This window comes from Melozone crissalis, unplaced genomic scaffold (assembly GCF_028551555.1).
Source record: "Melozone crissalis strain CALT ecotype California unplaced genomic scaffold, PUWL_Pcris_2 ptg000012l_1, whole genome shotgun sequence".
NCBI classification, from domain to species: Eukaryota; Metazoa; Chordata; class Aves; order Passeriformes; family Passerellidae; genus Melozone; species Melozone crissalis.
In genome coordinates, this window is record NW_026535790.1 from 11,017,498 (window position 1) to 11,038,086 (window position 20,589).

General features: G+C 49.6%; 1 protein-coding gene across 1 annotated transcript in view; it reads right to left on the reverse strand.

Moving 5' to 3' along the window:
• ADAP1 (ArfGAP with dual PH domains 1) overlaps window positions 1-16,544 on the reverse strand; it is a 47,726-nt gene extending 31,182 nt beyond the window's left edge. The window contains exons 1-3 of the mRNA XM_054271036.1: window positions 16,402-16,544; window positions 6,963-7,093; window positions 5,262-5,353 (exon numbers count right to left, since the gene is read on the reverse strand). Coding sequence (XP_054127011.1) covers window positions 5,262-5,353; window positions 6,963-7,093; window positions 16,402-16,486 — 308 coding nt within the window. The 5' untranslated portion in view covers window positions 16,487-16,544. The remainder of the gene's footprint in view (window positions 1-5,261; window positions 5,354-6,962; window positions 7,094-16,401) is intronic.
• Window positions 16,545-20,589: the final 4,045 nt, after the last annotated feature.

Sequence of the window (20,589 nt, forward strand, 5' to 3'; positions counted from 1 at the left end):
TGTCAGGCTGCTGGTTACAGGGAACTTGTCGTTTTTTGGCAATTAGAACAGCAAATTCATTGTACTCTTCAAAATCCCACCAACAAAACAAAACGCTAAGGAAACCCACAATTCAGAACAAGGGAAAATTCATCCCCCAGATGGGAAAGGACTGAGCTCGAGTGAGGGACAGCAGGTCCAGGGGCTGACAAAGCACTGCCCACACCATTGCTGGCACTTGTTTGCTCTCCTGACCACCCACACGAGCACCAGGGCCCTGCCCAGGGCCAGCAAGGAAGGTTCCAGAAGGAGCCACTGGAGCAGTTTGATCTTGGTCCCACCTACTCAAAGCTCACAGCAAAAAGCAGCACAGCAAAAGCTGCTGAAGCAGTTTAATATCAAACTGTGGCTGCATGGCTGCAGTGTGCTGTGTGGAGGAGGTGCTGGCCAGCCAGATTCAGTCTCTCCAGTTTATTTTTTTCCCCCAGAGTGGTTTTTTCTCAGCTGGGCTGGCTGGTGCACTCCAGAGCACACCCACAGATGCTGCACATCGATGCTGTGGCTTTCCTGGAGACACATGACAGACAAGAAACCCCAGCCAGGGGTGAAAGTGGCCCAAAAGACATCAAACACCCCCCACTACCCCTGCCCAACTGCATCCTTGTGAGGCACCATCAAATCCAAGAAAGACAAAAGAAGTGAATGTCAAACAGAAAACACCATTTCCAGAAGCCACATTTGCAGCTTCTGGAATTTGTCAGAGGATTTTCCAGCAAAATCCAGCAGGCTTTCCACAGGCAGCCTGGTGGAAGCAGCTGTGCCAGATTTCTGTCAAACAACTGCTCTAATGAAATTTTAAGTCAGAATCCAAATTCTTTGCTCAGGCTGCAAGGAGAGCCACTGCAGCAGAGACTAAAAGCCTGTCTAGCTTCACACTCCTTTCCTATCTACAAAGTTCTTGCTGTGAGGACTTGCTTTAAAGAGCTTTGTGGAGGGATGAGACAGCTGGGGGCTCCTTCAGGCTCTCTGTGCATCAGCTCATCCTGCAGAGCCTGAGCATTGATGTGCATCCCCTGCCAAGAGCAGCACCCCACAGCAAGGGGAGAGCACAAGCACAGGGGTTTGGCTCTCAAGGCATAAAACCCTTGCACTGTGGATTTGGAGAAGTTAAAACTGATTCTGAGCATGCAAAATTACAACATTCTCTGTTAAAATGCTAACTGGTTCCTTTTTTGGTTGCATTGCTTTACATGCACTGTCCAGCACACCACAACACTATTTTTCAGAATGGTTCAACACCAATTAAAACCATGTAGGAAGCAGCCTCTGTCAGTACCACCTTAACCTTGTAGCAATTTCCTTTGGAAATTAAGGGAATCAATATGAATTAACAGGTTTACAAGCTAACAGCAAAGAGAAAATGAACAAGGAGAGTAAATCCCATGGCTGGTCAGGATTGAAGGACTGGGCAGATCTCAGCACTTGGGTGACCTGAAGAATTCCTGAGGCTCAGTGACCAATTTGAGCCACCAAGGAGGCTCCACCATTGGGAATGAGCTGATGAGCAGCCACTCCCAATGGCCACACTGCAGCACCTCAAATTTTACACCCAGGACATCACCCAAGGCACTTCTGAAAGCTGTGGATGTAAAATCTGAAAACCCCAAAAGAACAAAAAAAAAAGAAAGCAAACTAAAAAAAAAAACAAACCTAAAAACCTAGTTATTAATAAAATAACTAGGAGCCTGAGTAAATCTCAATTTTACCCCTGTGGACATTATGCAATGAAGTTTTTATAGCTATAAAGTGTTTATTCTCTATGAAGCACTGGCAAAAGGAGGTGACAGAGGAAGGGGTGAGGAGTTTGCAGCCCAGGCATGGCAGAGGAGGGGCCCTGTTGACCTTCCCACACCACACCAAGGTGATGGGCTTGGTAGCTCCTCCACCAAACGTACCAAACTTCAAACGATTAAAAAATAAATAAAAAACCCAGAGCTCTCCCAGGCAATTTTTCCTCTGCACATCTCAATCAATACAAAAAGGCACTTGAGCAGTAACTGCTGTTCTGAGGATGAGGGCATGGATGGTGTGTGCCTCTCTCTGATGTCTCACAACCAGCACAGCCCATCCACCTCACCCTGCCCCATTTTCCTGTGCTCACAGCCAGGACACTGAGCTGCTCTGCATGAGGAGCAGATGCAGCTCCCACTGACCCAAGCACAGAGAGGAGCACAGCAAAGCTCTGCAGCTCCTTCTCAATGCCACAGGATGAGGCTCTGCATGCCCAAATCAAGCAACAGAAAACCATGGTAAGTATTGGGCAGGGACAGGGATGCACTTCCAGCTCTGCAAAAGCCCAGTAAGAGCTTATCTCACTTTCTCCTATCAGTTTTCAGCCAATAAAACACTGAACAAAGTATTTTTCCTTTGCTTTCACTCAAGAGTGAGTACCTGCTGCTGAGGGACGACTCAAATCTCAGCCACGTGCTTGCAATGTGTCTGCCCCACAAAAATCTGTTTCACAGCTCTCCATCTGCTGCTGTGGTGCACCAAGCTGGGCCATGACCCCTTGTGACCATCCAGAGAGAGGTTTTGTGGTTTAAATTCCACACCCAAAGCTCTTTGGGCCAACCTTGTGGTGGTGTGGGAACATCCCAGAGTCTGGGACTCATCTCAGTGTCAGGGACTGCCCAGAGGAACAGGAGCAGCTCTGGTCACTGTCCCTGGGACATGGGTCAGTGCTGGCAGGCAGAGATGAGAGGAAAGAAGGAGATTTTTTTGTTTGTTTTGGGTTTTTTTTTTGGCTTGTTGGGGTTTTTTTTTGGTGGGGATAATTTTTTCACCTATGAACTTTTCCTGGGCAATTCCAGAGCACCCCTCCAACTTCTCTAACCTGTGCCAAGTGTCATGCAGAGCCAGGAGGCTACAATGGGGTTTTTGAAGGATACAGAGCAGGCAAACACCATGAATTTCCCAAAGAGCCAACCACAGCACTGCAGGCAAGAAGAAAAAAGGACAAGCTGGCACTGCAGCAGTTCCTCCCCCCAAACTTCACAATTCCTCATGCAACCAAGGCAGAGGGATTCCAGAAACAGCATTATAAAATTAACAGGCTTCCAATGAACAAAGAGCTGCCCAGGCACTGCAGCTGCTGGGATGAGAAGCTCCAAAAGCTCTCAGTGCTGCAGAACATGGTTGGAATCACTGCCAGTGCTGGATGGAGGTGTCACCCATGGTGATGCTTCCCAGGGCTGCAGGCTGGGAACAGCTCATGCTCTTGCAGTGACTGGACTGCAGCGAGGCGGGGGAAAAGCTAAATTTACATCCCTGGAGAAAGCAGCACTCCCCTGCACTTGTTCAGCGTGCATCTTGAGAGGAACAGAGAGCCCTGAGCTAGAGAAAGAGAAATACAACTGGGCACAGCATCCTTGAGACAGGTGTGCTGTGCCCACAGTGTCCTGCAGCAGTGTCAGGGGATTCCCTGCTCCTCTCAGAGGTCACATCCATCCCACTGCATCCTGCTGTCATGTCCAGAGAACCCCTAGCAGGGCAGAGCTCCAGGCTGAGCACACGAACCAGGCCATGTAGGCCGGGAATTGTCCCAGTAAGAAGCTGGGACCAGAAAAGGGTCAGAAATTTGTGTTCCAGCTGCTCCCAGGAAGATTGGCCTTGCCTCCCAATGAATCAGTAAATAACCAAGAACAACAAATCCTTTTAATTCCCTGCTCCTCACAGGTTCCCAGCCCAGCATGATGCTGCTCCATCAGCCATGGACCCGAGTAAGGTCCCTGTGAGCTCACACAGCCCCAGTGAAGTTCCTGCGAGCTCACACAGCTCCAGAAGGGTCCCTGTGAGCTCACACAGCCCCACTGATGTCCCTGTGAGCTCACACAGCCCCACGGATGTCCCTGTGAGCTCACACAGCCCCATTGATGTCCCTGTGAGCTCACACAGCCCCACTGATGTCTCTGTGAGCTCACACAGCCCCACTGATGTCCCTGTGAGCTCACACAGCCCCAGTGAGGTCCCTGTGAGCTCACACAGCCCCACTGATGTCTCTGTGAGCTCACACAGCCCCAGTGAGGTCCCTGTGAGCTCACAGAGCCCTGGCTGGAGCTGAGCCAGTGCCTGGCAGAGCTCCCCAGAGTGACACAGCTCTGCAGGATGGAGGGAGGGAACAGCAGAGCACCAATGGGGCTGGGCTGCACTGGCCAAGCAGGGCACAGCACCAGGCACAGACCCTGCTGCCAGCCCACAGCAGCAGCAATGGGGATGCTCCTGCTCTGCAGGCTGCTCCAGCAGCTCCTGCTGCCTCTCCCTGTGCAAGGAGGGCCAGGTGTGATGGGTACCCACATCTCAGGACACCCCAGGGACCTGCCCTGCTCCTCCTCCAGCAGGAGCTCTGCACTCCTCAGTGACAGGCAATGGAAAGAACCAGGACTGTGCTCCTGGGCAAGCTGGGCACCATCAGAGAGGAGCATCTGACTGGATTAACTGACACTTGGGAGCAAACAAAATCAAAACCCCCCAGAATTGTTTCTCCTGCCAATCTTGCTTCTCCAACCCCAACATGACAAGCACACACAAGTCCCAAAATGGCACAGCCAGACTGCTGGGATTCTGGAGCTCAGAACATTGCATAAATGGATGCTGTTTTCTTGCCAGGCCAGGCAGCCCCACTCACACAAAAATAAAAACACCTTGGTATACAGCAGGGCTGGACCCTAAAAGCCAAATTCAGTCCATCCCCTTTTCCCTGGATGGCAGAGCAGGTTCTGCTGCTCAGCTCCTTGCTCCCAGCTCGCCAGGGAGGTTACTCCACACAGCCTTTCAGCTGCCTCCATGGAGCAGATTATTTCTCATCTAGGTGGAAAAAAACCCAACAGAAACCCCCATTCAGTATTTCTGCATTACAAATAACCCAGCATCTCACCCAGCAGATCAGCAAGTTCTGCCTTGCTGCAGAAGGGGGGTTTGAAAAGACAGAGGAAATCAATGGGTAGAAATTGGCATCCTTGCAGCTCTAGAAACTTGGAAGAGCCTGGGGAACAGGCAAACTATTGACTCCCATGCATCATCTCACTGTACTTATTAAATAGGATCCCACACGTAGCATAGACTCTACCATATGTGTGCAGAAGGAAAAACATTTTCAGGATTTTTATAAATGAAACCTCAATTGTGGCAAAAAAAAAAAAATCTTATGCTAAAACTAAAGTATTGCAGAGGCTGCAGCTGCACAAACAAATAAATGTTGTTTACCAGCAGAGGTATTTACTTACTGGCAGTCAAGATACGTTGGTTTATAATAAAACGGTGGCATTTTAGATTCATATTTTGCTTTTGCTACATTGTTTCCATTCGAGGCCATAAACTGTAAAAAGAGAAAAAACCAGGAAGAATTAACAAAATTTAAACAGTATTTTCTTTTATTTTCTTACTTCTACAAAGCAATAAAATTATTGGGATGGGGGACCTGTTCTCTTACTGAGAGGTGCACCCAGGACTGTGCACAGAAGGGCTGCTGCAAATAAATATTGGTTATTATTGCAAATAAATATTGGTTATTATAGCAAATAAATATTGGTTGTTATTGCAAATAAATATGGGTTATTATTGCAAATAAATATTGATTATTATTGTTAGGGGTCCTACAGATTAAAATGATGCTGAGGACATGTCCCAGCCCCACCTGCATCATCCCACAGGAGCAGGAGGCAGCACACAGTGACATTTCCCCCCCAGGCTTGGGAATCAGATGGATCCCAGGAATCCAAATGGGGATTAGGTAACCAGGGGAAAAAACCTCCCACTGGCTTTTAGTCTCCATGTGCTACAGCTCCAGCAGGGTGATTGCCTCTGACAACACATCCTGTGCCTCAGATCACATCACTTGCGCCAAAAGCATGAGTTTGTTTTTGCAAAGTCATTGCAGCTACCTCAGGAAGGAGCTTGAAGTGATAGACAAATAAATAAATAAACAAACAAATAAACACATAAAAGTTCTATCTCCCTTGACAGCCCTCCTTTCCAATAAATAAATCTATAATGTTTCTATCTCCCCTGACAGCCCACCTTTTCTTCTGATACACAAATGGCTGGTTGAGAACTCAGCAAAGAAAACTACTTCTTTCCTAATTCATACATTTTGTTTATTGAAATTCCCTTTATAAGTGTAAAAAACCCCATTCTTTTCCAGGCAGCCATGCTAAATACATTTTGTTTTGTGTCAAATACCAAGCATACAAACACAACAAGCAGCAAAGCTTTTTTTTTTTTTTTTATTACTGTCATGGTTTTGAATTTCTCACATTTATATACTCAATCTATTCCCCCCAAAAAATACCAGGAAAGGAAAAGCCCATGGAACACTAAGGCCTATTGTGATAAAACACACAACTCCATGAGGTGCAGCTTTCAGAAAAACCTCAACTCTACACATAGAAGACAGAAATCAGTGACTGGTAGAGTCCTTCATGCCTTTGAAGACACCAGCAGTGAAAGCAGAAAGGTTTCCTGGGTGCCTTTAGCAGCACCACTGAAATCCAGGCAGGTGTGGGGCATAAATAGAGAGAATTTATACTGTGAGGGTTTGGTTTTCCAAGCTGTGAATTTAAGAGGAACAAAGCCAGAGACAGCTGAGCTGGGCAGGGGTGGTGGACTAGGCAGACAGGTCTAGTCTGTAAGAAACATTGAGAAGAAGAAAGGAACAAGAGAAGACAATTCATTGTAAGAAAAAAGAGAAGACAACTCATTAAAAATTAGTATTTTTTATATGCCATTTCACTGATATCCTTATAGGAGTGGGGAAATCTTTCACAAAATGGGTGCTGTACTTCAATCAGCCCCAACCTCGCTCCCACATTCACCACCTAGACCTGCTTTGTGACACCCCACTTCTTGTGGCATCTTCAGGAAGGGAAGAGCCCAAAGGCCTGGCAGGGACCCTGGCAGAGCCCTGGCAGGGCAGGGGCAGCACGTACCTCCACCTGGGCATCGTCCCACTCGTCCAGGCGCACGGACTTCACCTTGCTGACCTGCGGGATGCTGCGGTGGATGCCCGAGCAGCTCAGGCAGATGAAGATGCCCAGGCTGTGGGATGCCCAGTCCGGGTCTGCAAGCAAAAAGGAAAGAGGGAATTGCATTTTACTGAGCTTTTGGATTCAGGGCAGCAGGAGGGAGGCAGAGACAGGGCATGGCAGGGGGGTCAGGAGCTCAGGGCATGGCAGGGAAGTTCAGGAGTGACCAGGTCTGATATCCCCGAGTCTAAAGGCATCAGGTAAACAGACAAGGAAAATAAATGTTTCTATTGACAGGAATACAAATTAAACTAACAATTAACAGATTGCAATCCCCACTGCAGCTGTTATTCCCCAAACCCCAATACACAGACAGCTGCATGTGCCCAAGACTTCCATAGCTCACTCCATGCTCACAAGAAGAGAAGAGGGGAATATCCTTCTTTCATGAGGAAATTCCATCTGAACACTGCATGGAACAGAAACCACATCAGCTCAGGAAGCTGCTGTACTGCTCCCTTTTTATTTATTTATTACATGTGCTCCACACTGAGATTTTCCTCCCACAGCTGCAGCTCCCAGCAGCCCAGCCCTCCATGCCAGGAGGTTTCCAGCCCTTGCCTCACTGGATAAATGCCACCAGTGGTAGCTCTGTACTTTCTCTGAGCAAAACCACCCAGTGTTTACAGCCCCGGGCTGACATCTCACACAAAGCACTGTAAACAGAATCCCTTGCCTCCAAATTCCTCCCTGGAGCAGGGACACAGAGGGACAGGAGGAGGGCAGGGGCAGGGCACATCCAGCAGTGTCCCTGGCACTGCCTTGCCAATGCAGCCAATACAGGGATCTTTGTTTGAATCCAAGGCAAATGTCAGTGCCTGCAGCCCCAGCTGTGCCCCAGCAGCATGAGTTTCACTGCAGGTCACCCCAGGCAGGCACCAAATCCTGCATCCTGCCCAAAACCACAGGGCTGGCAGCCCCTCAGCCACCCCATGGCACCAGGCTGGCATGGGGTAAGGGCAGGTTTTCCCCTCTCCCAGCCCCTCACCATCCCTTTATTCCCCACTGAACCCTCACTGCCCATAGCACAGCAATTATTTATAAAAGGCAAGGGGATGCGCTTCCTCCTCCTTATCCATATTTAATGCTCTGGCTGTGCCAGTGCAGGGAGCAGGCTGGCATGGGGCAGCTCAGCTCTGAGGGGGAAACAAGGGCTGCCACCACCTTGCCTGTCTGCAGAGACAGCCACCAGGGACAGCCACCAGCCTTTTCTGCAGGGACAGCCAGCAGGGCCCCCAGCACACCCTGGCGAAGGGCAGTTCAGTCCCCCAGAGGTGGCTCTGCTCAGATGCAAAGCCCAGTGCTGAATGAGGATTCTCATCAGACACAGCTGGGAGCTCACAAGGGAGAGGGGAGCAAATTCCCAGGCTGGCACAAGTCAGACACAAATATGGATTTTTCTATTTCACAGGGTCTCCTATCCTCACCAGAGACCCCAGTGATTACAACTCAAGCCTGGCAAGCACAAACCAGTCAGGTTGATCCAAGGGCCTGGTGCTGCCCACCCTGCTGATCCCACAGCTTCACACCCCATCCCACATCATGCACCCCTCTCATTCCAACCTCAAGGATTGTGCCCAGTTATTGGGCTGGCAGCAAGAACCAAGAGTTTTGCATGCTCAGGCACTTTCTGTGCTCTAATTCATCATATTGTCCTCACATCTCCAAACACGTTTGTAATCAAAGCCTGGGGCCCTCCAAACTTGCTGCCACAAAAACACCCCAAGGTTCAGCACTGCTGAGGGTCCCAAGGGAAGCACCAGGCAGAAGGAGAGTTCAAAGACCTCAGGTACCAACTTAACCCCATCCAAAAAACTGCTGGGTAGTGAGAACCCCCAGCACAAACTGATCTGCCAGGGCAAGCCTCTCTGAAACATCACCCTTACCACAATTTGAGATTTCTCGTGGCTCTTGTGTCGCAGACATCTTGTATGAAAAATCCTTTCCTTAGGATTTTTCCTCCTGAGAAACTGAGAGGCCTCAAGAACAAAATGTAAACATTGATTATCTGCTGCTGTGGAATGCAACAGGTGGGTCTGTGATTGGCCCATTTGGCCCATCTTGGATGTTTGTAATTAATGGCCAATCACAGTCAGCTGGCTCGGACACAGAGCCCGAGCCACAAACCTTTGTTATCATTCTTTGCTATTCTATTCTTAGCTAACCTTCTAATGAAATCCTTTCTTCTATTCTTTTAGTATAGTTTTAATATAATATATATCATAAAATAATAAATCAGCGTACTGAAACATGGAGTCAGATCCTCATCTCTTCCCCAATCCAAGAACCCCTGTGAGCACCGTCACACTCTTGCTCTTCCAGCTGAGGACATCCAACAGAAAACAAGGCAGCCCAGACCTTCCCAGGCTGCAGCTGGAAGCCAAGGGCAGGTTTTCCCCTCTCCCAAGGAAATTTGGAATTTCTCCCAAGGAAAGAGGAATTTCTCAGCATCCTCTGAGCATCCCAGAGGGTTGCAGAGCCCTGCCAGCCCTGGGGCTGGTGCTGCCCTGCGACCTCCCCGTGCCCCAGCCCTGCCACAGAGGGTGGAGGATTCCCCAGCTCCTGGGGGGCTCTGCCAAGGCCGCTTCCCCTTCTGCCCCACTGCCTGCCCTCGTGACACCATTTCCAGAGAAACCAGGGAAATTCAGCCTCACCCACGCGTCTGAGGGGCTGTGACACACCCCAGGCAGGGCCAGCACTGCAGGGATGCTCCTGCAGAGCCTTTCTGGGGCTTTGGGGCTCTCAGGGGCTGCTCTGCTCCCCAAACACATCAGGGACCCTCCCTCTGCTCTCCAGCACAAATTCTCAGCTCAGGGACAACACCAGAGATCCCCAGCCTTGGCTTATCACAGACTCCAACCCTTCCAACGACTGCACCAGAGATAAGACAACATCTTATCAAACATGAAAATAAATTTTCTCACAAAACACTGAATTTTTAGGCTACACCATTAGTTTAGTGAGCCACTGACCCCAGGCTGCATGGAAGCGGAGCCCTCCACAGACAGGTGAAATCCCCCTTGCTGCTGGACACTTCAACAGCTGGAACACCTTCTCCATGCTGGACATTACTGAGAGCTCAGTAATTTTATTATTCTATCTGGGCATGAGCCAAAAAAGTGCAATGAAATGGCAATATGTCATAATCTGGGCTTTTTGGGCATTGCTCAAAAAGATGTTTTTTTTCCTAAAGCCTCCAGAATTTTGAGCAAACAGCAGTGAAGCCTAATGAAAACCCTCCACATGCCCAAGTTCCACACAAATTACTTTATTCCATTATTTGAAGCCAAAAGGAATAAAAATGAACGAGGAACAACGGGAACATTAAAGCAAATACTCGGCTGTAAGTGCAGAAAGGCTCTGATCCTGAATGACCAATTCCAGCCCTAAAAGGCTTTCACTGCCCAGTGTGGTAGAGATTCCTGGTAACTCATAAACAGATCATAATGCCTTTCAAAATTAAGACATGAGTCAGCTTCATTTTAAAAATTAAAGAAACAAACAGAGCTAAACTAAGCTCATGAGAAGGGCACTGGGCTGGTATTTTCCCATCTCATTCATCTGAAAGCAAAGGCACAGCCAGAGATTAGAGAAGCACCCAAAACAAAACTAAAACACTTGGTGTGCTTTAAAGTCAGCTAAATTCAGAAATTAACTTGTCCACCCAGCCCTTTTTACCACCAGAAGCCTCAGGAAAAGCAGCACAGTGAACCATGAACACTGCAGCTTGAGCCCAGCATTCCTGAACTTAGGGAAAAATAAAAAAATGAAGGATAGGCACAGAAAATATTATGGAAGAAAAAACAACAAAAGACACAGGACAACTTATAGAAATCAAAGAGATTGGAAGCTGGATGGTAATGGATTTAAAAAAAAAAATTAAAAATCAGTGTTTCCTGTATCCAGAATATAAACATGGGGTTCCAGTTTGAAAATCCCTAGATGCCATCAATCCAAAATCCCATGAAGCAGAGCAGCAACAGGCTCAAAGCAGAAAAGGGCAAGAACTGAAAGAGCCCCAAAATTTGGATGCTCCTGCTCCACCTTTTGCCTTAAACCACATTTATCACTAGTTATAACAGAATACGATGACCAAGGCAAACATGAGGCCAATGCACAGCAACACATCCTCAGCACACAAAGGATGCCCTGACCCTGCTGCATCCCGGCCACTGCAGCTGGTGGGAGCTGGTCCTGGCTTGGGATGCAGATCCAGTGGATTTTCCTGAACCCTCTCCTGTTTGAGGTGGCAAAGAGACTTCTCCAGAAACACAAAACCTCTTTTACCCTGCACTGGAAACGGGACTCATTGATACAGGGCAGAACCACAGGGATTTTAGAGCAACCCACACAAGCACAAAGCCTTTCCTGCCTGCTGCTCATTTCCTCCCTGCCCCAGCCAGAGAACCTCGTGTTCAGCACCAAAGTTCTGTGGCTGTTTACTCTGGGGAAGGATCAGGAGGCTGACAAACACACCCTGGTCATGCATGCTGAAAAATAACAATAAAAGAGTTAACACTCAAGTCAAACCACCTCCCACCAACTCTAAGTAGGAAAATTTTTCAGTGAAGGCACTGAACTTGCCAAGGTCTTTTAATCCAGCTGGCAGGTCCCAGCAGTCCCCCCTCACTGTGTGCAGCCCACGATTGTGCTGCAGCCCAGGCACCAGGACTGGACAAAAAACACCATCACATTAAACCTCCTTTGTTCCAAAAAGCCCTTTTTTCCCCTGCAGAAAGTGGCATTGAGCTAAACACAACTGCCGTGGGATTTTTAATTTTTTTTTTCCCCTTCTTACTCTCTCTGCTTACAGCTGGGGAGAAGGGATGGCTGATTCCCAGGGACAAAAAAAAAAAAAAAAAAAAAAAAACCATAAAAAACCCAAAACCAAACCAAACCAAACCCCAAAAAACAAACAAACAAAAAAAAGGAAAAAACTTTAAAAAGGGGGAAAAAAGGGGGAAAAAAGGGGGAAAAAAGGGAGAAAAAAGGGGGAAAAAAGGGGGAAAAAAGGGGGAAAGAAAGGGGGAAAGAAAGGGGGAAAGAAAGGGGGAAAGAAAGGGGGAAAGAAAGGGGAAAGATTCAGTTTTTAAGTGAGAGGACAATGGAGGTGCAGGAACAAGTTTCCACTTTGAGCTGGATGATGAAAATCCCGTTTCACACCATTGGAGCAGCAGAATCTGGAACAGCTTTCCAGTGGGAGGCAGTGGGGGCAAGGGAGGGAAGAGCTGCAGGCAGAGCCCATCAGCCCCCGAGGGGATGGGCAGCCCTGGGCAGCACCCGGGGCTCTGTCACCTTCCCCACCTGGGCTTTCAGCAGCAGGATGGAGGGAGGAGAGGCTGCGATAAACCAGTGCCCTCCTCAATCCTCAGCAAATCAAGCAGCGCTCAGGCGTTTCCCTGTAATCACCGCCCTCATTGCTGACATCCAGGGAGTGGAAAAGCTTCACCTGCTGTAGGACTGAGGAGGAAAAGGTGTTTACAACCACCTCAGGCTTCCAGAGGCACTGTCACACCAGATCTGCTCGGCTCTGCAGCACCAAGCTCCAATTCCAGACTCTCCTCCATCTACTCTTCCTCCATCCTTCACCCCCTCGGGGCCTCAGGCACAGAGGGCAGTGTTAGCCAGGATCCACGGCCCAGTAATCCATCCCAAATAAGAAAGATAAAATGATAACAAGCCATATAAACTGCTGCTGGAGGGTTTAAACTGCAGGATTGCTTTGATGGGATTTCCATTTCTGTCTTCAGAGCCTCTCTGTCCTCCTACAATGTAAAATAATTCTCACTCCATGGAAACATGAGCCTAAGTCATAGAAAAATAAAGAGAGAAATACTCAAGGTCTTGTCATGCCCTGAGATAACCATCCGTCTTATGATGTGAGGAAAGATTGCCTGAGACAAAGAATCATTTATAAAAAGGAAAGGCTGAACTGCCACATTAGTCTTGAAGAAAAAAAGATTATTCTAATGCACAGAGAGCCATTACACACCAGCAATTCAGTAACAGTGCTCAGTTTGCACTTAAGGCTGCATTCACCATGCTGTCTTCACTGAGAGAGCACAGCTTTAAACCCACAAAAAACACAACACCCAGGGGACAGAAGTGTGTAATGACAGAGGACCCAAAGCCCCATTTAATGACTTTATTAGTGGCTCCTACCCCAGAATTCAGTCCCCAAGATGTAACCAAGGCAGCCTCATTATGTATTACAGATCGATGACATTTTCTGCAACTGAAATATCTTTTATTCAAAACAGCCTTCCTTTGCAATTTAAGGTTTTATAAAAATGCAATTAATAAACATCTAAAAAAAATTTCCAAACACAAAAAACCTGCTGGTGAAAAATGTAATCTCTCAGTTATTTTACACCCTGATTTTCACTTTCTACTTTAGCATCCTTTCTGCATTCCCAGCTGCCATGGCCAGACTGTTCTCTCCACCTCAGACATCCCTCAGAATCTGTTTGAAACCTCTGGTTTCACACAAGAGATTTTATTTTTTTTTGCCAGATATACACCCAGGTGCTGGGGAAGACCCAGATCTGACCTTCCTGAGCACCACCTTCAATCCCCATTTCCACCCAGGTGCAAGTGGGCACATCCTTGAAGGAATCACACCTTGAGCAGGGCAGCCCTACAGGGCTTGGCCACTTCACCAACCCTCAGCCACGACTGAGTGGCAAATTCTGGCAAAGCAGCAGGCTGTGCCCAGATGTCCCCAAGGAGACGGGTTCATCCTGCAGGGATGGAGTTATTTACCCAGCCCAGCAGGAAATCCTGCCCTGATGCCCCATGTCTGTGCCTGGCTCTGCCTTTTGTGTGGTCACAGCTTAGCCCAGCCATGCCAGGCTGAGAGCACCAGGGCTTTGTGACAGGACACAGAACACCTGGGACGAGCTGTGGCTTCAGGGCTCTGGCTACTGAGCCTCTCCCAAATGCCAAAGCAGTAACAAAAGAAAATAACCCTCTTTGACAGCAGGGAAGGGAAAAAACAAACAAACTTTCACTGGCTGGCTGATTTCGCGAACAAATATTTCCAAAAGAAAAAGAAAACCCAGCTGGCTTCCAAATACATAAATTAAAGTGATTAACAAAATTTTCTTTCCCCTGTTACATTTCCAACCCATCCTATTCTTTGTTAGGAGCATCCCTGAGCTAAATGGCTCCCTCTTATCATGGATCCTGTACTAACAGAGTATTCAGGGAAAGGCACTCACCCACCTGAGAAACAGCAATAGCAAACCCTGATCCTGGACATCCCCCAGCTGTAGCAGATCAGCCCAGTGGTGATACTCACATGTGGGAAAGCACAGCTCTGCCCTGCTCCCCTCATTTCTGTTCATTCCACACCCTCCCTCTTCCTTCCTTCTCGCTTCTTTTTCCCTGCTTTGGTACCTTTCCAGTGTCAGCTGCCACCTTTATCCTTTTGTGCACCCCACTTCTCAGCAAACAACATTCTTGCACCCCTTTCTGGATATTTATCCTGCCTCTGCTGCATTACCTCATCAGAAGGAGCTGGCCTGCCACACCTGCCCAGCCAGGCTGAATATTTCCTACACTACCTACAGACACAAGTTATTATCTCGTGTCAAGCAGCCCAGGGCATCTCAAGTTTCCTGTCCCTCCCAGGCAGAGGAGCACATTACAGCACCATGAATAGCTCTCCTCTGCCAAAGAACCCGAAGCAAAGCAGTCGCTACAGAAATTGGGTTGATGAACAGGGAGGTGGCCCTAAGGAAGCAAAGCCACGAGGGTTCAGAAGAGGCTGAGTGATGTTAATATAGCACATCTTGACTTACAAAAGACACTGGCCCAAATTCTCCTCTCTGACTTTCACATTCACTAAGACATCTCTGTATGCAAATGTCACCAAAACCCAAGCACGGTTCTGTTCTTTTACAAGCCCTTTTGGTGCCTTTAACAACAACCTCCTTACCCTGATATGAGCTATTTTATCTACCTACAGCTCCATCGCCACCCTGGTGATGCCGAGAAGCTTCCCATTTTGCCCGGGGGCTTTATGTTCTACACCCACAGGGTGAGGGAGAATCACCCTGCTGATCTGAAAACGGCCGGGGTTTGCAAAGTTTTCTCCAGGAAGGAACAATTTAGGCAGACACCTCCTCGGGGAGCCCAGGCTGTGCTCAGCAAGGCTCCTCGGAGGTGGCTGGTACAGGCAGACAGCAGCAGATGGGTGGGAGCAGGCGGCGCTGCAAAGCCGCTCACGCTGTGCCCAAAGTTCTTTGTCCTTTCCAGCTGGGAACCGGAGGACACAACGCGTCTGAAAGTGAACTGCAGTGTCCTGGGATGCAGATCAGGGATGTAAAACCGCCGGGAATGGTATGAGGTGGACAGCGGTATGCAATAGATCTTGACATCCTAAAGAAATCAATTGCTGGGAAAATAGGGCTCAGCTGAAGTGCTGGGTTTTCCTTTAACCTATAGAATGACAGAGGCTGAGAAGGACATCCTTTCTATACCCCTCCTCAGAGCCATCCTGCTCAAGCGAATATAAATTTAGGTTATTCTGTATGGTGATTTTTTTTTATTTTTAAAAACAGGAAAGTTACTTGTTTTGCAATTTTTCTAAGGTTGTTCTCAAAGACAGATCCCACTACCCCACGCAGACTCTGCTCAGCAACAACACCACGGCCCGACCCCAAAAAATTCACCATCCAAAAGGCGAAGAAGACATTCCCAACCCAGATTTTCTCCCCTCGGCACACGCAGACGTGTACAGCCATTGCACCCCGCTCCCTGCGCAGCGCAGGCACCCATCGATGGCAGCTGGGCAAAGGTTGCTGGGCAGGATGTCCGCAGCGCTGCCTCCGGTTGTCCCCGGGTGTTTGCTCGCTGCCAGGGCAGGAGCGGCCGAGGGGACACGGGGGACGCGGTGCAGACAGGGCAGAGCCCGCACCGCTCCCGGCCCCGGCAGCGCTGCATTCCGCGGGGACCCGCGGGGATGACATCAGCGCTCACGGCCGCCCGAGGAGCCGGGCTGGGCCGGGGGAACGGGGGAACCTCGGCCGGTGGGGCCGGTGCGCGGGGAGCGCAGCGCATCCCTCCAGCAGCCCCGGAGCATCCCCCGCGCTGCATCCCCCGCGTGGGGACGGGGTCGGGCACACCCTCGGCGGGGCTCCGGAGACGGCACAGCCCCGCGCCCCGTCGCTGCCGTGCCGAGCCGTGCGGTACCGCGCTGTGCGGTACCGTGCCATGCTATGCTGTGCTGAGCGGTACCGTGCCATGCTATGCTATGCTGTGCGGTACCGTGCCGTACCGTGCGCTGCGGGCAGGGGCAGGTGCAGCCGCCTCCCGCGCCCCCCGCCTCCCCTGCCCTTACCCGGGGCGGCGCAGTCGGCGCACGCCGCGTTCCCCGGCCGCTGGAGCAGCTCCACCAGCGCCTTCCTGCTCCTCTCCTTCGCCATGGGGGCGGCTCGGCGGGGCTGCGCCGGCTCCGCGGCGCTACGGCAGCCTCATGGCGCGGGCGGGGGGCGCTGGCGAGGCGGGCGGCGCCCGGGCGGCTCCATCGGCCCCGCTCGCCCCGCGCACGCCGAGCGCGCCTCCGGCCGCCGGGACGCGCCGCGCCGGGGCGGTGCTGCCCTGCCCTGCCCTGCTTGCCCGGCCCCGGTGCTGCCCTGCCCTGCCCTGCCCTGCCCGCCGCTGCCGGAGCCGCCCGGGGCCGCCGGTTCCGCTCGCAGCGGGCGCTGCCGCCTCCCCGCGCCGCTCGCCCGCGACCTCCAGCGGCAGCGCCGCACCGGGGCGGCCCCGACCCCCGAGGGGTTCCCGGCCTTCAGGGCATCCCGTCCTGCTGGCATTCAGGGGTGCCTGTCCTGGTTTAACTCCTGCCCGTGGAGGGGATGCTGCCGCCGGTTGTTGTATTGCACTAATAACCGCTGGGAGCCGAGGATCCTCACCTGTGCGAGGTGGCAGCCACCCCGGCTCTCCCTAGCCAGGGCCTTGCCACAGAGGCAGGTTCATGAGCAGCACGTTTGAGATACCCCTCTAACACCAGCAGATTTTGGCAGGTTCATGAGCAGCTCTTTTGGGATTCCCCTCTAACATCAGCTGCCTTTGAGGGTACTTGTGAAGGTCTCATCAGTAGCCCCACGCACTCCAAAACTCTCCTCCTTCACTGCTGTCCTTGCACATCGCCGCCCGCTTCCATGCCTGTGTCTGGGCAGGAGTGTCCTCCAAGCATCTTCCCATGTTTTTCACACCTCCATGGTGTCAGGGGAGTATCAGGAGGGAAAACACCCCTGTGCCACCATGGCTGTCCATCTCATGCCATCTATGGGGCAAGACTCCTTGTTCTGCCAGCCAAAGACTAAACAGTCACTCAGGGGCAGGATGTGGGAGGCTTTTGGCCAAGGAAGGGCTCAGAGCTGTCTCCTTATCTAACCCCTGCTGAAACCTTCTCACGTATGGGTCACCTGTGATGCTGCAATGTCCTGTCTGTGGTTCACAAGTCTCTGCTAACTAAAACAATCTTGGTTTTGCAAAGCAAGTCCCCATTTAAATCATCCAACTCTGTTTCCTCCAAGAAGGCAGAGCCCTCTGCAAGCTCAGCCCATGCCATTCATGCTGCCCATGAGATTCAGGGTGTGCACGAGCAGGAGGAGGCTGCTCCTGGAAAACTTCCACAGCCAAACCACCATCTTGATCCTGCAAACATGAGGATGTGAGCAGGTTCCTGAGAACACTCTGTGGGAGCAAATAGCCCCTTAAATACAGGCAGAGTCATGGCTTGGTGCATTTACAATGCTCCCTTTGCCTGGAATACATTCTCCTAAATGACCTTTGCATCTGTGCTGCCAGACAGGTGACTGCATGCAGGTTTATTTCTGTTTTAAACTGATGCTGGACTGTTCCTTGCTGACTCAACTCAGTGTCTCACATCGTGCTGGGCTTGCTGGATTTACACACACAGCTTGATAATATCTGGAAACTCACTGCCATCCTAACCAAAAGACAAATCCTCCTCACAGACCTTTTGTGGGGAAACTGAGCTGCTGCACCCAGGGCCTCACCTTCCTTAGCCCTAACACTCACCTGGAGCACTGAGTTTTCACAGCCTCAGAGTGAAACCAGCTCAGCTGAGCACCTTAACCCTCCACACCTGTGCTGTGCTCAGGCTTGACAGTGTAAATGCTACAGGATCAGAGCTTTACCTAAGCCCAAGTTAGGCCAGGTTTTCACTTTGGCTTTTGCAGAAGAAGCATTTGCTGAATGTTTCATGCAATAGCCAGGATGCTGCACATCATCATGGACTCACTGTGGGCCAGGGTTTGGAGCAGGGAGGGGTTTGGTTTGAAAGTCTCTGTTTAGCTTTCCATTAAGACTTATTGATTCTCTTAATTTTTTGTTCCCCTGGTTGCTAGGCAATTCCTGTCTCTCCTCCGTGTGCTGGAAGCCAGGGCTGCAGACAGAAATTTATATCTTGTAATAAAATCAAATAAAACAGAGCCTGCTGTCAATGATGAGAGGGGAGAGTTTCATAAAGGACAGGCCGAGCAGGGGAGCAGGGCCAGCAAGGGTCGATCAGCAGCATCCTCAGCATTTAAATCTCATCACAATTACTCCAGACTCCACATGGGGAAACAAACAGCCCGTGTGGGTGGAGGGAATGTGGAGAAAAGTTGGAACTAAATAGCCAGAAGTTAAGATAAACTTTTGTTCAATGGGAATCAAAGCCCTGAGCCAACCTCACACGTACAGGGATGTCTCTGTGAATTTACTCCTGGTTTATCCAAGGCTGAGAGGTTGGGTATTGCCCCAGTGTGGGCTGGCACAGTGTTGATCCAGGCAGGCACTGAGGTTCTCCTGATGGACCCTGGCTCCTGAGGAGTGTGATTCCTGGATAAAGCAGGGGCTGCATCTGAGTTTATTTCTCACATGGGATAAAGAGCAAAGGTTGCCCCTGCAGGGCTGGTGGGGGCTGATGGCATCACTGCTCAGGCTTGTCCATGCCAGGCTGTTCCTTCCTCTGAGCTCTGGCCCACACTCTTCCTGTGGGTAGCACCTTCCAGGGAATGCCTAAATGAATTTGCTCCTTATTGTAAAAGCAGGGTAACTCTGATGATAGGAGAAATCATGCATTTCACTCTATTGATATTAGAAGGCTAATTAATTGCTTTATTATACCATATTATTCTATATTATATTACATTTAAATTGAAATTGTACAAGTACTTAATTTAACTTAACTGTACAGAATTTCATGACTGTCCACTGACAGTCCTGACATGCACATATGGATTCAATTGGTTAATGAATCAAAACACACTAGAATTTAATTACTTTTTTTTTTTTTTTTTAGGTAAATAATTTTTACAATGTATTCTACTTGTTCTAAAACACAGGAGCAGTAAGTGAGATAAAAATTGCTTTTTCTTTCTCTGTGGTTCAGAGAATGTGAATCTCAGAAATAATTTTGGGAAGTTGTGCTCTGCTTTTCTCTGTGAATAGAAATGTGGCCACAGCTCCTATTTCTTGCAAAATCTCTGACCAAACTCTCTGGAGAAGGATTGTTGCTGTCAATACATCTCCCTCATTCAGATGCTTCCTGTCTCTCCACTGCTAAGTCACTTGGAGGTCTGGCAGAAATTCACATCCATATGTATGTAAGAAGTTCCATATTTATGTGTAAGATGTGTTTGTTTGTAAACACACACACTTTTAACTCTGCCTTTTCCAAGTCACAAGGTTGTTGCCTTAGAAACGGACGGCATTGATGCCATCTCTGAGGTGCTAAGCACAGCGCCAGCAAGGGCAGCCGTGGAAATGCCAGGTACTGAGGTCAGGCCAAAGAACACCCAGAAATTCCTAGAAACCTTTCCATCATCTCTGTGGGGATGCCCTGAAAATGCACAGACATAACTGCGCCTTCTCCTTGCCCTTCCCCACAGCTCCTCTCACCCTTTTGTTAACCTGCCTTTTGTTAGGAGGAGCTGTTCACTCTGGGGTTAGTTAATTCCCCAGCCCTGAAATGGATAAATCAATGTCACCACCATGCAAGAGAAAGGGTGTTAAACACAAGCCTTGCTGTGACCCGGGAGCTCATTCCCAGCACAAGGTGGGGAAGCATTACAGATTCCTGCGTGAACAGCAAACCTGAACAGAAATATCAATAATTCATGCCACAGCAACTGCATTCCAGCAAAGCTCTGGAGGAGCAGACACCAGGCAGGATTCCATGGGCTTCCTCAGCAGCACGGGGAGGCAGCTCTGGCAGCTGGGGGTTTGTGTGAGCGAGCTGCAGCGCTGGCACCCACACCTATGTCACACCAGCACCAGCTCATTTCCGTTGCAGTATTGGTTTCCTGTTCAAAAGAAAAAGAGAAAAAGGAAGAAACCAATCCTAGAGGTTTTTCTGTTAAAAAAAGAAAGAGTTTTCTGGGTTATCCAGTTAAATCAAGAGTGGGTATAGCTGGGAGGGAGGAATATCACAGAGCAGGGCAGTTTAAAAACTCTTCAACCAAAAATCCAATATTGATGCCAACCTGCTCTTATTTTGAGCAAATTGCTGTAT